General features: G+C 32.0%; 1 protein-coding gene across 1 annotated transcript; it reads right to left on the bottom strand.

The window, feature by feature from the left end:
• Positions 1-1,887: 1,887 nt before the first annotated feature.
• Positions 1,888-3,491, bottom strand: LOC143241956 (granulin-2-like). Its single transcript, XM_076485285.1, has 3 exons — positions 3,376-3,491; positions 2,990-3,073; positions 1,888-2,270 (listed from the first exon to the last, which is right to left on the bottom strand). The coding sequence occupies exons 2-3, from the start codon at positions 3,045-3,047 to the stop codon at positions 2,023-2,025; spliced, it is 306 nt and encodes a 101-aa protein (XP_076341400.1). The 5' UTR covers positions 3,048-3,073; positions 3,376-3,491; the 3' UTR covers positions 1,888-2,022.
• Between the last annotated feature and the right edge of the window lie 13,930 nt (positions 3,492-17,421).

Below are 17,421 nucleotides of genomic sequence, written 5' to 3'. Positions count from 1 at the left end.
CGTTTCAAAATGTTAATAAATGAAGTACAAGTGGTAAATTTACAGTTGTACATTTTTGTTTGATGATAAAAAAACTTTAAAGTAAAGAAAATGTAACCTGCTGGTAAGAAATTACTAAACTCTATGTGTTATCTCAAACTGATTAATACATATCTTATTAACGTGCTATGAAGATGAAACATTTCTATGGTTTTGTTGTCCTTTCGAAAATTTCGTTCGTACTTTCACACAATATATCACGACTCCTGGTGACAAAACCATAAATGTTTCAGTCCATACAGCTCAAAACATTTAATTAATAGAAATCAATAAATAAATATTTCTAAAACACAAAATATATTTTTGATGAGTTTTTGCTTCGTGTCATAAAAATCATGTGGAAATCAAAGTAATAACATGACACATGATATTCATTAAATCATGTTGTAAGTCTGCATGTTGTCTCAATCTTAATTATAAATTGTATAAATATAAGATACTGATAAGTAAGTCCACGTATCTTATAATAAAACGTACATAATCTGGAAACACAAGAACTTACACATTGTGCAGTAAGTTACACATTTCGTAATCTTCAGTATTTGTAATAACATTCATTTAACCACATAAAACGAGGTTAAAAACTGGTTATAAAATGTTCTACCACATTTTATTTTCAAAACTGAGGTACAAACACCATTTTGTACAAACATAATATTCTCCAGACGAAAAACATTTCATTTACGTTTGTTCAGTGTTTATTAGGCACTGAATCTTTTACTGTGTCCATATTTAAAATTTTATTTGAACTGTTTGTTCGTTTTTTAATTTTAGTGAAAAACTGCTTTAGGTTATCTGCGCTAGCCGTCCGTAATTTAACAGTGTAACACTAGAGGGAAGGCAGCTAATCATCACTACCTACTGTCTATTATTGAGGTAATCATTTAACAAAGAATAGTGGGATTCACCGTCACGTTATAACGACATCCCGGCAGAAGAAGTATGTTCAGTGTGATGTGGATTCGAACCCGCGAAACACAGATTATAAGTCGAGTGCCCTAACCACCTGGCCATGCCGGGGCTCGTCAGGAGTTAGAGACGACAGGTTTTTATCAACACAGACACAAATTCCTTTCTCTAAAAAAATTAGTAATCGTTTTGTAATAAAAAGTTCAACCTCATGTCCATGTTTTGTACATGTATTGCCAGTAACTGTCACACGTAAAACTTAAGAATATTGTACGTCATTCGTATTTCTATCCACACATCACAATAACTTTGTAGATCTTTATAATGACAATGATTTGTTTGTTGTGTCCCATCAGCTCTGAAAATCTCTGGACTCAGCGAAACGTATTGTTTAACAATAGATACAGCGAACGTAGTGCGATTGGAATAATTTTTTACACTTTCTAATGTTTGAATATCCTTAAGCAGTAGATCTAGTGTCCTTTAGTGGTATAATGGTATGTCTACAGACTGTTCTCCTAAAAACCGGGCTTCGTTACCCGTGTTAAGCAGATTGTCCTTCGTGTAACTTTGTTTAATAACAAATAAACAAACTAGATGCAGAATTCTATGTTCAAAAGGTCGCTTACACCATAAATTCTAACGAACGTGACGCATTATTCTGTTTGTAAGTATTGTAAGTTTGTAAGGTATGACATTTCTTCTGAGTTTCTCACAAACCTAATTTTAATTTTATATTTATTGTGTTTAAAATAATAACAGTCTACAATTACTGTATGTAAAACAATGCATGTTGAATATATTTTACTTTATAAACAAACTTACCCACATTAATGTCAGACTCATGGTTGAGATATGTTTGTTTTATCACTGTTTTGTCAAACTGTTTTTGATGATTTGAGGTTCGATACATTATAATAAAACAGTCTTTATCACATATACTTTTATTTATAACTTTTATTTTTCTCGTCAATTTTTTAGTGACATGGAAAGCATGTCAGTTAAAAATATAGACTTTAATTTTAAAACAAAAATTTTAAAGGTTTTTGTTTGTTTTTAATTTCCGTGCTCAACTCAAGATTTTCCAGCTTCGACGAGAGATGTCGCTGTCGGCGCATCACCCACTAATGCACCAGCAAAGGATAAACATTGATGACATCTGGTAGAATCTGCTGAACAATAATGTAGAGACTGGCAACATGTTTTGCCACTACAGCAACAGACGGCATTGCGATATGGGCAACAACCGAAACTGCCATTAGGACGCAAGCAACAAGTATACCCGTCAGGGCAGGTCCATCCATTTCCACAGTAAACAACAGCTACGGATAAAATAAATCGTTCATATTACATTATGTGTTAACAATAGAATGTTTATCACTGATCGTTTCGACTCTCCCAAGTAATATCATCATAACCTTTATTTTACTTCACACTATCAAGAGACTAAGTTAAGGAAAACATAACTTTTAGCTGCTGTCGTGAACGAAGACCAAGTATTTTAATTACTGTGTAAACAAGTGTTTTATATCTAAAATTAATAAGAAACCTAAGAAAGAGCACAACTTCTATAACCGTTTAACCCTCAATTTAAATATTATAAGATGTATAATAACATGTCTGTGATAAAAATTTTTCAATTCAACTATTTTAAAAATAAATTGTAAACAGTATAAAAATATAACTTGGCGAATTAGCTGAATTAATTATATATTATGTGCACGCCCATCTGTTAATGTATGTGATCTGTTTCTTATTTTACTTCTTGTTTCTCCGGACGATGGCGCTGTAGATGACAATAGAAACATGGAGAGACTGGTTCAACAAAATTAACTGTTTATTTTATGAAAGTTTTACCGTGTTAAACAGTTTAGTAGATTTTAGTTTTATCGTGTTATATAACTTACGTTCAGGTTGATGATTTAGTAGGAAGTCGTTCATTCCACAGATTCCAACAATTCCTTTGCAGAATCAGATCACGTGATTAAATACATAATAAAGACAAACTGATGTGTAAATCAAAATTCTTTCACAAACTTACCATAAGCGTCTCCCGCTAGGACGACAAGAGAGAACAGAAGCAGGAATGCGGTCTTCATGTCCACAGTATACGAATCACAAGACACTGAAGAGATTCAAAATAAATCAAAACAATTTAATAAAACAGGAACAAAACTTACAACGGAATTCCGAAAAACGAACAATTTTGTTTTGAAAAATTACAAACATGTAATTCTGTGTTCTTGTTAAACTGTCATTTCTTACAAATATCACGAATGATAATTTTAACACGTTAAAAAACAGTATCTTACTTCACTTGTTATTCAGAGAAAAATGTTTTATTTTAAAGATGCTAAGAAAGTTATTACTTCTAAAGTTATAAAACAGATACTTCACACATAATGTATCAACATAAAGATATCCTACCTTCCGATGATTTTCAGTTAACTTCACTTGCAAGTTTTGTCTATTGTTTCAGACAGTACTAGAAATACCGAGCTGTCCATGCCTTTTATTGTAAAATGTTCACGAAAAATACGAAATGAGATTTGTCAGAAACTGTTTCACCATATCTAACTCCACCTTGATCTGAATATAAAAACTTGTATTATCCAACACTTTACTAGTTGTTTCGTAATATCCCGTAGCTTTCTTAGAAGGGTTTATTTTCTCATTGTTAATTGGTTCAATATTTTTATTCCAGTTACAGGTAAATATTCCTCATGATCATGACCAGTGACACGCTAAAAATCGGGTTTCGATACTTGTCCTTGGCAAAGCAGAGTTCAACCAATACACAGATCTGACAACAAACAAACTAACCAAATAAGGTACAAATTTGTTAAAAAGGAGCTCTTTGTCTCTCTCAGAGTCGAATTGTTACGTAAAAAACAACTGTCTTCACCCAATCGTTAGATGTAGAAAACTAGACAAAAATATTTGTCTATTATAATATGTTTGTCGTGAGAGTTGTTCATTTCATGAGACGACACTTTACGTTACAAACAAACATACAATATGAAGAAGCCAAATATAAACGTACGTTAATATTAACTTTTTTAAAGGGTATTTAATACCTTTTATGGTCGCACAGAATTAAACTTTAAGGCTTATAAAGCTAAAATTCAAGGTTCAAACCCTTCGGTGGATACGTTGGATTACCATATGACTTGTGTTTATAAACGTTTATTAAATTTCGAGTAAACTCATTCATAGGTTATCCAAAACAGTCCCTACTTTCAGTCGAAATGGCCGTAACATTATAATTTTGATATGACGAATAGTAGAGACTATGTTCGGTAACACAATTAGAACAAAATGTGTTTCTGTATCAGTGATTCTCAAACGATTGTGCTTTTATAGTTGTGTTTCTGCATCAGTTATTCTCAAACGACTGTGTTTTTATAGTGGTGTTTCTGTATCAGTGATTCTCAAACGACTGTGTTTTTATAGTGGTGTTTCTGTATCAGTGTTTCTCAAACGACTGTGTTTTTATAGTGGTGTTTCTGTATCAGTTATTCTCAAACGACTGTGTTTTTATAGTGGTGTTTCTGTATTAGTTATTCTCAAACGACTGTGTTATTATAGTGGTGTTTCTGTGTCAGTGTTTCTCAAACGACTGTGTTTTTATAGTGGTGTTTCTGTATCAGTGTTTCTCAAACGACTGTGTTTTTATAGTGGTGTTTCTGTATCAGTTATTCTCAAACGACTGTGTTTTTATAGTGGTGTTTCTGTATCAGTGTTTCTCAAACGACTGTGTTTTTATAGTGGTGTTTCTGTATCAGTAATTCTCAAACGACTGTGTTTTTATAGTGGTGTTTCTGTATCAGTGTTTCTCAAACGACTGTGTTTTTATAGTGGTGTTTCTGTATCAGTTATTCTCAAACGACTGTGTTTTTATAGTGGTGTTTCTGTATTAGTTATTCTCAAACGACTGTGTTATTATAGTGGTGTTTCTGTGTCAGTGTTTCTCAAACGACTGTGTTTTTATAGTGGTTTTTCTGTATCAGTGTTTCTCAAACGACTGTGTTTTTATAGTGGTGTTTCTGTATCAGTTATTCTCAAACGACTGTGTTTTTATAGTGGTGTTTCTGTATCAGTGTTTCTCAAACGACTGTGTTTTTATAGTGGTGTTTCTGTATCAGTTATTCTCAAACGACTGTGTTATTATAGTGGTGTTTCTCTGTCAGTGTTTCTCAAACGACTATGTTTTTATAGTGGTGTTTCTGTTTCAGTTATTCTCAAACGTTATAACGTCCTAATGGTTGAAAGGACGGTCATGCTTGGTGGGATGGGGGTTCGAACCCTCACCCTGAGATTGTGAGTCCCAAATGACTGTGATCCACTGTTGTATATTATTTCGAAAGCGTTTCTTCAGATTTCTGTACCTCCGTTTGGAACTAGAAGTATCTGTTATTTCTATTATGTTTGTTGGTGTTTCTCACACGCTATATTGATTTCACACTTAAGTGTGGTCTGGAACAACGACTCAAGTAACTTGAGACAAACACACAGACAAGTTGTGTTCCTTCACCTTTATTACATTCTGTCCCAGGGTTTCAGTAGACATACTGATGACTTATAACTCTAAAATCCGGATTTCGATACCTATCATGAAATAAGAACAAATAATCCATTGTGTAGCTTTGTGAAGTACAAACAAACCAACATAAGTGACAGTTGTGCTACTAACATCAGATAGTCAGCAGGTTAGACTGAACAAAGTCACAGACGTAAAGTGATCACTGTGTCTTTACTACTTTACCTGAAGATAGGTTGTCACGTTTTTGTTTTGTTTTTGAATGTCGAACAAAGCTACATGAGGCTATCTGCGCTGGCCGTCCCTAAGTTAACAGTTGAAAGACCGGTAGTCATCCTCACCCACAGACATCTCGTGGGCTACTCTTTCGCCCACATTATAACGACCCAACCTCTTAAAGTGTTAAACGGAAGACGAATTCAATCGGACGACTCTCAGATTCTGAGTTGAGCACCCTCACTCAGCTTCAAACAAACACGAGGTGAGAGAGAAGTTTGAAATAATTGTAACCACCGAATAATACAATACATTACATTACGTGTTCAAACACTACATGTTATAAGATAGCCAAATCCAATAGTAATTATGTCAGATATCAAATTAACCATCTTAGTTTTTGTTTAGTTGTCACAGTACGAACAAGAGGTGGTGCAAATTATGAACGTAAAAATAACCATTAAAATGATCAAATAGTAAGAGATGACAAGTAAAGAAATATGTATTTTAATAAATAAAAACTTGAAATACACAATATCGTATACACCGTGTTTTATAAAACAGCTGGTTTGGGTTCAGAAAATTTTTATGTAGAGGAGCGAACAACGTTTCGACCTTCTTCGGTCATCGTCATGTTCTCAAAGAACGAAAGAGGTAACTGACCGATAGCTGACCACATGTTTGAAGGCGGTTGTGTAATTGAGTGTAGGAAGATAGAGCGCGTTCTTAGATGTTAGATTATATTTATTAATAGAGGTATAAAGGCGTTCCTTTATATTGGTTTATTTTGGGTTTACGTTGTTGTATAAGTAAGGCTTCTTTAATTTTGCATATGTTTATGTTTGTTTGTTTATTTAGTATTTGAGTGTTTTCTATTGTTATGTTGTGTTTGTTTGATTTGCAGTGTTCGAAAACGTGTGAAGGTGACTTTTTATGTTCTTTAAATCTGGTTTCCATTTTTCTACTTGTTTCTCCAATATAGAAGTCGTGGCAGTTATCGCATTGTATTTTATAAATAATGTTGGTGTGGTGTTTGTCAGTGTAGTTTTACATAGTATAGACCTCAGTTTTGTGCCTGGTTTTGAATAAATTTGGTATTAACTGGAATGTCATATTTTGTTACTAGTTTTTGCCAAATGTTTGTTATTTGTTTGCTGATGTCAGGAATATATGGTATACAGCAGTATATGGTTTCGTGATTTTTTGATTCGTGAGATATATTTACTTCTGTTGGTTGATTTTGCTTTCTGTCTAGGTGTGTGCGTATAATGTTTTCAACGGTTTGTGGAGGAAACTTATTGATGTTGATGAAGTATTGTTTTATTTTGTCTAATTCATCGTTAATTTTATCTGGCGAGCATAGTTTTATGGCTGTGTTTATCTGATTTCTAAGTATGTTGAGTTTTTGTTTTGTTTCATGTGCTGAGTCCCAAGGAATGTATAGTCCAGTATGGGTGATTTTCCGGTGGATTTCTGTTATAAATTGTGTATCGGTTCTTGTAATTTTAAGGTTAAGAAATGACATGTGATTGCTTTCTTCGTATTCACCTTCACACGTTTTCGAACACTGAAAATCAAATAAACACAACATAACCATAGAAAACACCCAAACTTTAAATAAAGAAACAAACAAATTAAAGAACCCTTACTAATACAACAACCCCCAGCAAACGAACCATTTTTTACATATATATTTTTCTCGTCATCACTGATTATAAACCGTATTGTTTATAACAACAAATATTCAGATTTCATCACACATCAAACTAGGTAACTTTCCACGATTCATCCAACTTAATTTCGACTGGAACAGTTGAACGAAATATATATTTTGTTGTTAAGTAACTTTACTTCTAAACATGCATAGACTGCCACGTGTCAGAGACTGAAATAATTCAACAACAGTGAGTCATGTGCGGTATAATTCAGCTGAGGATATACGCTGCCAGAGGTGCTAGAATCTATTGGGACCTATTTTAGGTCAGGATAAAAGTGCGCATGTTCTTACACTCCTAAAAGGATAACACATTTCTTCTAAATGCGACAGCGTGTGTTGAAAGTGGTCAGTTGTTTTACCGACACGGTCCTGTGTTCTTCAAAATTAATGAAACATGTAAAATAAAAACGTACCTGTCTTCATGTTAGAGTTTAGGTATGACAGCTCTCGCCTTTAACGCTCAGCACGGAGTAGAAGTGACGGCAGAATAGGAGAAGGAGAGCCTTACAGAGCACTTGTGGTATTCTATGTTGCACTATCTTACCTTTCTGGTAATGACCCATAAGTAACAGGCGGCCCAAAGAGGAAACAAACGACTAAGTAAAAACATAATGCAAGGAAAGTAAAAAAGCATTTTGCATTTATTTGATTTAATCAACAGACGACCAGATAGGAAAAACATAGCACTTTTATTAGGCCTATCTTTAGATGAGTCTAGATGTGTGTGAAACCTGTCTTTAAATTATTTATATATCAAACTCCTAAACTGTGTTCCAAGCTAAGAGAAGTTAGTATTATACACGCGAATGTATAATGCTATCCTTTCAAAACACATGCACTACAAACATCACTAACCTGTCAGTGAAAATATCGCTACCAACCTTTATAAAGGAATTATTTTTTACAATAGCCATTCTTAAGAGAAAGCTTCTGTAATATTGTAGAGAAATGACTTATGAAATAATTAACTAGAGTGAAAGAAAATTACCAATATTATTTCTAAACCAACGTTTTCACGTTAAGAACTTCACAATCGACTAGAAACTTCCACGTGTGATCACGTTTCTAAAATAACTTGAAATGCTAAACTTACTAACAAAAGAAAGTGAGAAATAACAGTTATGAATTTACATACCACGAGTGTGCGCAGTTTAGAGTATTCAGGAATTTATTTTGAAGAAATTCGTAAACCTGTTTCGCTAATTTTTAATGCATTTTACATAAAACAGAAACTAAAATATACTAAAGTCAAGTAAGTACAAGCTCTTGAGCAGAAGTAAACAGGTGTGGACTGGACTAACGAAATATCTGGGAAATCCTGGTGGGTTTCCTTGGAAAAGTACATTGTTTTGTTATTTTTATGAAAACTTTGTTCCAGCTTTCTTGACTGCAAACTTCTAGAGTCCAGTTAACCCTAAAGGTAAAAATATGAAGAAATTAGTGAGAAACAATTTCTTGAAAGGTATACAATATTTTTAACACATTCAACTAATAGCATGTATTATGTGATACAACTCAACATAAATGAATTGCTCTATGATGTATAAGGGATCAGAAAACATAACATTATACACGAAAAGTATATTCACGAAATGTGTCAGTTCTAAATGTTGGAATGCAAGAAACAAAGTTAACATTAAATTGGTTTTCAAAAGCGTGTGTTTTGTTATTCTTCATATAACAAAGCCACATCGGGCTATATGATGTGTCCAGATACCGAACCCTGACTTTCGCGTCGTAAATGTTTAGACTTACTGCTATACCAGAGGGGAACTTTCAAAACAGAACAAAACAAAATATTTCCGAAACGATCTACTTTTCGCATTATTAATTAACGAAAATTAAGTGATGAAGTTACAGTATTGTTTATTCGTGACGTTAAGTGATGAAGTTACAGTATTGTTTATTCGTGACGTTAAGTGATGAAGGTACAGTATAGTTTATTCGTGACGTCAAGTGATGAATTTGCAGTATTGTTTATTCGTGACGTCAAGTGATGAAGTTACAGTATTGTTCTTTCGTGACGTCAAGTGATGAATTTGCAGTATTGTTTATTCGTGACGTTAAGTGATGAAGCTACAGTATTGTTTATTCATGACGGTAAGTGATCAATTACAGTATTGTTTATTCGTGACAAGATAGTAAGAGAAAATTTATATATATCTTTTGTTGAATTTTGGATCTTGTAATTTAAACGAAAAGTAAGTAATCAACAATATTTCTCGTCATCTCTTGAGATAGTGTTATTTTTTCACTACTTCTATAACGCTCCATGGCTCCAAATTTACTTTTGTACCAAATCCAGTTTTAGTTAGGGTTCTGTCGATTTTCAAACTTCCATGATCTCTAACGCTCACCCCTATTGGCTCAGCGGTAAGTATACAGGATTACAATGCAAAAAATCAGGTTTAGAAACTTAAGATAAGAAAAGCACAGATAGCCCGGTGTAAATGATCAACAAACAACCGAAATATCTCAGATCCAAGGATTTCATAACAAATTTAATCATACACCTAACGTTGAGCTGTAAATAAAAAACAACTTTTTGTTTATAAAAGAAATGAAATAAATTAGAAATAATTCACGTAATAAACACTAAATTAATCTATTTCATATAACTTAAATATTAACAAATTATTATTTTAAATAATTTTACTGGACAAGGTGTTTAATTAAAATTATGGGAAACAAAAGTGCTTCTGAACACAAACATTTTGTTATTATTTTGAACTCTCACAAATATCCATAAAAACAATCAATTTCTGACGTTTTCAAATATTCAAACAAAATTGAAAATGCCGGCACTTTTGTTATGTGAGCGTTCAATCAGGTTTTGGAAAATATTTAAATTTTTCCAGATATAGCCATTTTTAGTGTTACTAGAGCACTCAAAACGATGATCGAAGATAATGAATTTTTAATTTTTCTGAACATTATTTCTATGTTCAAATGGCGATGTCTATTTTATTCGATTCTGTGTGTGTGTTAAGGTGTTTGTTTAAGAATCTGTCAACACAAAAGTATTTCTGTTAACGGTCATTGATCGTACTTATATATGCGGGAGAAAATATCAAGCTGTACCGTTCGGGCTTTTCAGAATTGAATTTACTTATGTTTTACTAGTAAACAAAAAAAGAGAGTGCTTATGTGATAACTGTAAGCTTTTCTATGTCTTCCTTTTTAACTAGCCACTAACAAGCATTACTTTGTGTTAATATAACATCATGAGTTATAGCTTGTATTTGTAAGAATACACTTACAGGTCTCTGGGGATGACGTCAACAAAGGAATACTTCCGGTAAGCGTGACATTTTGAGCCATGGTTCGATAAATTTTGTTTGTTTGTTTGTTTGTTTGGAAATTTCGCACAAAGCTACTCGAGGGCTATATGTGCTAGCCGTCCCTAATTTAGCAGTGTAAGACTAGAGGGAAGGCAACTAGTCATCACCACCCACCGCCAACTCTTGGGCTACTCTTCCAACGAATAGTGGAATTGACCGTCACATTATACGCCCCCACGGCTGGGAGGGCGAGCATGTTTAGCGCGACGCAGGCACGAACCCGCGACCGTCGGATTACGAGTCGCACGCATTACGCGCTAGGCCATGCCGGGCCCGGTTCGATAAATAAATGAAATGGTAAAGTCTCATTATGACTTGAATTTTGGCTATCTTTTTGTGTTGTCTGTAAAATAAAACTAAAAAAAAAACAACTTCTTTTGAACTTTGTAGTTGTACCAGTAAAAAGTTAACTTCTTTCTATACAACTTACAAAATTTTAAGCTTATTTACCACGTTAAAATGTAGATGTATTGAATTTTTTGTTTATTATGACTAACCCTAATTATTAAGTTATATAAAGTTTTTACGTCCAACTTTATATCTTTTCTCACTCTGTACAATAGAATTAGAAAATCTGTCATCGGGAACCGTAATTGTGGACTTCCAATACATTAAGTATAAAACATTTAGCATCATTCACTTCTAATTCAACATTAAGAAAAGTCACTAAACATACCACGGTTTGGACCTGGTAAATACGACTGTAATGTAACTAACATTTACTTTGAGTTGTGGTCTTGTAATCCAGAATTACAATAAGACATAAACAATATTAGCACGAGAACAACAGATAAAAACAAATGTTTAGTTTCTTATTCAAACACAATCTTTACCATTACTACTGTACCATTAGGTAATTCAGAAATATAATGATTGAATCACCACCAATCAAAAGCCAAGATCAAATTCAACTAAGACATGTACCAGTCTGATGTCGAAGATTTCTACGATTTTAAAGAATGATATTGTTTTGTTTTTATTTGTGATTTTCGTGACATAAATACTTGAATCAGCAAAGTAAAAAGTTGATGTAACTGGGAAACACCTCAGAACATTTTCTCATAATATTTAGTGTTAACAATATTTATCTTAGCTATTGTTAATTACCAAAACAGAGTTGAACTGATAAGTATTGATATGATGTGACTAAAATGTGCTGCCATCTAGTGGTCATGATGTAGGAATTATTACATTGATGTTTCCCACTCTTATTATTATTCTAATAGCTATGTTTCATGTTTTAATGAAAGTATAAACACGTGGATAAAATGAAGTATATTAGACCATTTCGATCAATCATCTAATAATTTATATATTAGTTATTAAACTGTATATACACTGTAAATAATTGTTTATATAACGCATGTCGCTGTTGTTTGGACAGCTTACACTACTAGTTAAGACAGGTGTTTTTCCTCATAACTTCATTTCTAATTTATTTACTATGATGGATGTAGAGTACAAGTCGTTATCTATTTATCTAACCAAAACATTTGCTCCATATAATGAATAGAAAAATAATAAGCATTTATACTCTCACAGTTAGAAAAACAGTTATGATATATATATACAACAACCATTACTCTATAATATAATTCAGTTTTAAATAAAAGATCCTTCACCATGGCTATACACAAGAATCTGGTTACATTGATCCTAAAGTAATTTTAAATTTAGACCAGTTCTTAACAAACTGGTACTTTTTTAACATAGAGTAGAACTTTTATTTTATGAAAGTTTTACCGTTTATATCAATCAATCTCATGAAAGGTTTGAGTTGGTTATATTGAATCATTTTAATGTAATCAGTAGTATACCTGTTAGTGACATGAATATATTTAAACATTACTACTTACTAACACAAACAGTTGTTGTAGGTCAGAGTATCTTATTGTAACTGTTTAATAAGTTACAATAATTAACTTGATACCATCTTTATTCTTAGTGTTAAATAATTTACATCAGCAGTTTACTTCATACCATCTTTATTGTGAGTGTTTAATAATTTACATCATCAGTTAACTTGATACCATCTTTATTGTAAGTGTTTAATAATTTACATCAGTAGTTAACTTGATACCATTTTTACTCTAAGTGTTTAATAATTTACATCAGTAGTTAACTTGATACCATATTCACAGGTAGTGTTTAATAATTTACATCAGTAGTTAACTTGATACCATCTTCACTGTTAGTGTTTAATAATTTACATCAGTAGTTAACATAATACCATCTTTACTGTAAGTGTTAAATAATTTACATCAGTAGTTAACTTGATACCATCTTTACTGTTAGTGTTTAATAATTTACATCAGTAGTTAACTTAATACCATCTTCACTGTAAGTGTTTAATAAATTACATCAGTAGTTAACTTGATACCATCTTTACTGTAAGTGTTTAATAATTTACATCAGTAGTTAACTTGATACCATCTTCACTGTAAGTGTTTAATAATTTACATCAGTAGTTAACTTAATACCATCTTCTCTGTAAGTGTTTAATAAATTACATCAGTAGTTAACTTGATACCATCTTTACTGTAGGTGTTTATTAATTTACATCAGTATTTAACTTGATACCATCTTCACTGTAAGTGTTTAATAATTTACATCAGTAGTTAACTTAATACCATCTTCACTGTAAGTGTTTAATAATTCTCATCAGTAGTTAACATGGCACCATCTTTATTGTAAGTTTGTAATAAATTACAGAAGTCAACATAATCTCATCTTTATTGTAAGTGTTTAATAATTTACAGCCCAGTCACTAGTTTGTTGTTTGTTTTATTTGGTTGAAAGTTGTCTGTACAAACAACTTGCTTTGGTAGTATATGTATCAAGTTTTATTTAAATTAAAATAGGTTACCTGTGTGTTTTTTAACAGTGGTTTACCACTAGAGTTCTGTTTTTAGGATATTTATTTATTTAACAGTGGTTTACCACAAGAGTTCTGTTAATAGGATATTTATCTATTTAACAGTGGTTTACCACTGGAGTTCTGTTTTTAGGATATTTATCCTTTTTAACAGTGGTTTACCACTAGAGTTCTGTTTTTAGGATATTTATCTATTTAACAGTGGTTTACCACAAGAGTTCTGTTTTTAGGATATTTATCTATTTAACAGTGGTTTACCACTGAGTTCTGTTTTTAGGATATTTATCCTTTTTAACAGTGGTTTACCACTAGAGTTCTGTTTTTAGGATATTTATCTATTTAACAGTGGTTTACCACAAGAGTTCTGTTTTTAGAATATTTATCTATTTAACAGTGGTTTACCACAAGAGTTCTGTTTTTAGGATATTTATCCTTTTTAACAGTGGTTTACCACAAGAGTTCTGTTTTTAGGATATTTATCCTTTTTAACAGTGGTTTACCACTGGAGTTCTGTTTTTAGGATATTTATCCTTTTTAACAGTGGTTTACCACTAGAGTTCTGTTTTTCGGATATTTATCCTTTTAACAGTGGTTTACCACTAGAGTTCTGTTTTTAGGATATTTATCCTTTTTAACAGTGGTTTACCACTAGAGTTCTGTTTTTAGGATATTTATCTATTTAACAGTGGTTTACCACTAGAGTTCTGTTTTTAGGATATTTATCCTTTTTAACAGTGGTTTACCACTAGAGTTCTGTTTTTTAGGATATTTATCCTTTTTAACAGTGGTTTACCACTAGAGTTCTGTTTTTAGGATATTTATCCTTTTTAACAGTGGTTTACCACTAGAGTTCTGTTTTTAGGATATTTATCCTTTTTAACAGTGGTTTACCACTAGAGTTCTGTTTTTCGGATATTTATCTATTTAACAGTGGTTTACCACTAGAGTTCTGTTTTTAGGATATTTATCCTTTTAACAGTGGTTTACCACTAGAGTTCTGTTTTAGGATATTTATCCTTTTTAACAGTGGTTTACCACTGGAGTTCTGTTTTTAGGATATTTATCCTTTTTAACAGTGGTTTACCACTAGAGTTCTGTTTTTAGGATATTTATCCTTTTTAACAGTGGTTTACCACTAGAGTTCTGTTTTTAGGATATTTATCCTTTTTAACAGTGGTTTACCACAAGAGTTCTGTTTTTAGGATATTTATCCTTTTTAACAGTGGTTTACCACTAGAGTTCTGTTTTTTAGGATATTTATCCTTTTTAACAGTGGTTTACCACTAGAGTTCTGTTTTTAGGATATTTATCCTTTTTAACAGTGGTTTACCACTAGAGTTCTGTTTTTCGGATATTTATCTATTTAACAGTGGTTTACCACTAGAGTTCTGTTTTTAGGATATTTATCCTTTTTAACAGTGGTTTACCACTAGAGTTCTGTTTTTAGGATATTTATCCTTTTTAACAGTGGTTTACCACTGGAGTTCTGTTTTTAGGATATTTATCCTTTTTAACAGTGGTTTACCACTAGAGTTCTGTTTTTAGGATATTTATCCTTTTTAACAGTGGTTTACCACTAGAGTTCTGTTTTTAGGATATTTATCCTTTTAACAGTGGTTTACCACTAGAGTTCTGTTTTTAGGATATTTATCCTTTTTTACAGTGGTTTACCACTAGAGTTCTGTTTTTTAGGATATTTATCCTTTTTAACAGTGGTTTACCACAAGAGTTCTGTTTTAGGATATTTATCCTTTTTTTACAGTGGTTTACCACTAGAGTTCTGTTTTAGGATATTTATCCTTTTTAACAGTGGTTTACCACTAGAGTTCTGTTTTTAGGATATTTATCCTTTTTAACAGTGGTTTACCACTAGAGTTCTGTTTTTAGGATATTTATCCTTTTTAACAGTGGTTTACCACTAGAGTTCTGTTTTTAGGATATTTATCTATTTAACAGTGGTTTACCACTAGAGTTCTGTTTTTAGGATATTTATCCTTTTTAACAGTGGTTTACCACAAGAGTTCTGTTTTTAGGATATTTATCCTTTTTAACAGTGGTTTACCACTGGAGTTCTGTTTTAGGATATTTATCCTTTTTAACAGTGGTTTACCACTAGAGTTCTGTTTTTCGGATATTTATCCTTTTAACAGTGGTTTACCACTAGAGTTCTGTTTTTAGGATATTTATCCTTTTTAACAGTGGTTTACCACTAGAGTTCTGTTTTTAGGATATTTATCCTTTTAACAGTGGTTTACCACTAGAGTTCTGTTTTTCGGATATTTATATATTTAACAGTGGTTTACCACTAGAGTTCTGTTTTTAGGATATTTATCCTTTTTAACAGTGGTTTACCACAAGAGTTCTGTTTTTAGGATATTTATCCTTTTTAACAGTGGTTTACCACTGGAGTTCTGTTTTTAGGATATTTATCCTTTTTAACAGTGGTTTACCACTAGAGTTCTGTTTTTAGGATATTTATCCTTTTTAACAGTGGTTTACCACAAGAGTTCTGTTTTTAGGATATTTATCCTTTTTAACAGTGGTTTACCACTGGAGTTCTGTTTTTAGGATATTTATCCTTTTAACAGTGGTTTACCACTAGAGTTCTGTTTTTAGGATATTTATCCTTTTAACAGTGGTTTACCACTAGAGTTCTGTTTTTAGGATATTTATCCTTTTTAACAGTGGTTTACCACAAGAGTTCTGTTTTTAGGATATTTATCCTTTTTAACAGTGGTTTACCACTAGAGTTCTGTTTTTAGGATATTTATCTATTTAACAGTGGTTTACCACTGGAGTTCTGTTTTTCGGATATTTATCCTTTTTAACAGTGGTTTACCACTAGAGTTCTGTTTTAGGATATTTATCCTTTTTAACAGTGGTTTACCACTAGAGTTCTGTTTTAGGATATTTATCCTTTTTAACAGTGGTTTACCACTGGAGTTCTGTTTTTAGGATATTTATCCTTTTTAACAGTGGTTTACCACTAGAGTTCTGTTTTTCGGATATTTATCCTTTTTAACAGTGGTTTACCACTAGAGTTCTGTTTTTAGGATATTTATCTATTTAACAGTGGTTTACCACTAGAGTTCTGTTTTTAGGATATTTATCCTTTTTAACAGTGGTTTACCACTAGAGTTCTGTTTTTAGGATATTTATCCTTTTTAACAGTGGTTTACCACTAGAGTTCTGTTTTAGGATATTTATCCTTTTAACAGTGGTTTACCACTAGAGTTCTGTTTTTAGGATATTTATCCTTTTTAACAGTGGTTTACCACTAGAGTTCTGTTTTTCGGATATTTATCTATTTAACAGTGGTTTACCACTAGAGTTCTGTTTTTAGGATATTTATCCTTTTAACAGTGGTTTACCACAAGAGTTCTGTTTTTAGGATATTTATCCTTTTTAACAGTGGTTTACCACAAGAGTTCTGTTTTTAGGATATTTATCTATTTTACAGTGGTTTACCACAAGAGTTCTGTTTTTAGGATATTTATCCTTTTTAACAGTGGTTTACCACTAGAGTTCTGTTTTTAGGATATTTATCCTTTTTAACAGTGGTTTACCACAAGATTCTCTGTTTTAGGATATTTATCCTTTTAACAGTGGTTTACCACTAGAGTTCTGTTTTTAGGATATTTATCCTTTTTAACAGTGGTTTACCACTAGAGTTCTGTTTTTAGGATATTTATCTATTTAACAGTGGTTTACCACTAGAGTTCTGTTTTTAGGATATTTATCCTTTTTAACAGTGGTTTACCACTAGAGTTCTGTTTTTAGGATA

The sequence above is a fragment of the Tachypleus tridentatus genome, unplaced genomic scaffold, assembly GCF_004210375.1.
Source record: "Tachypleus tridentatus isolate NWPU-2018 unplaced genomic scaffold, ASM421037v1 Hic_cluster_1, whole genome shotgun sequence".
NCBI lineage: Eukaryota > Metazoa > Arthropoda > Merostomata > Xiphosura > Limulidae > Tachypleus > Tachypleus tridentatus.
The sequence above is the reverse complement of the archived record's forward strand: the minus strand, read 5'-3'. Positions and strand labels throughout refer to the sequence as shown.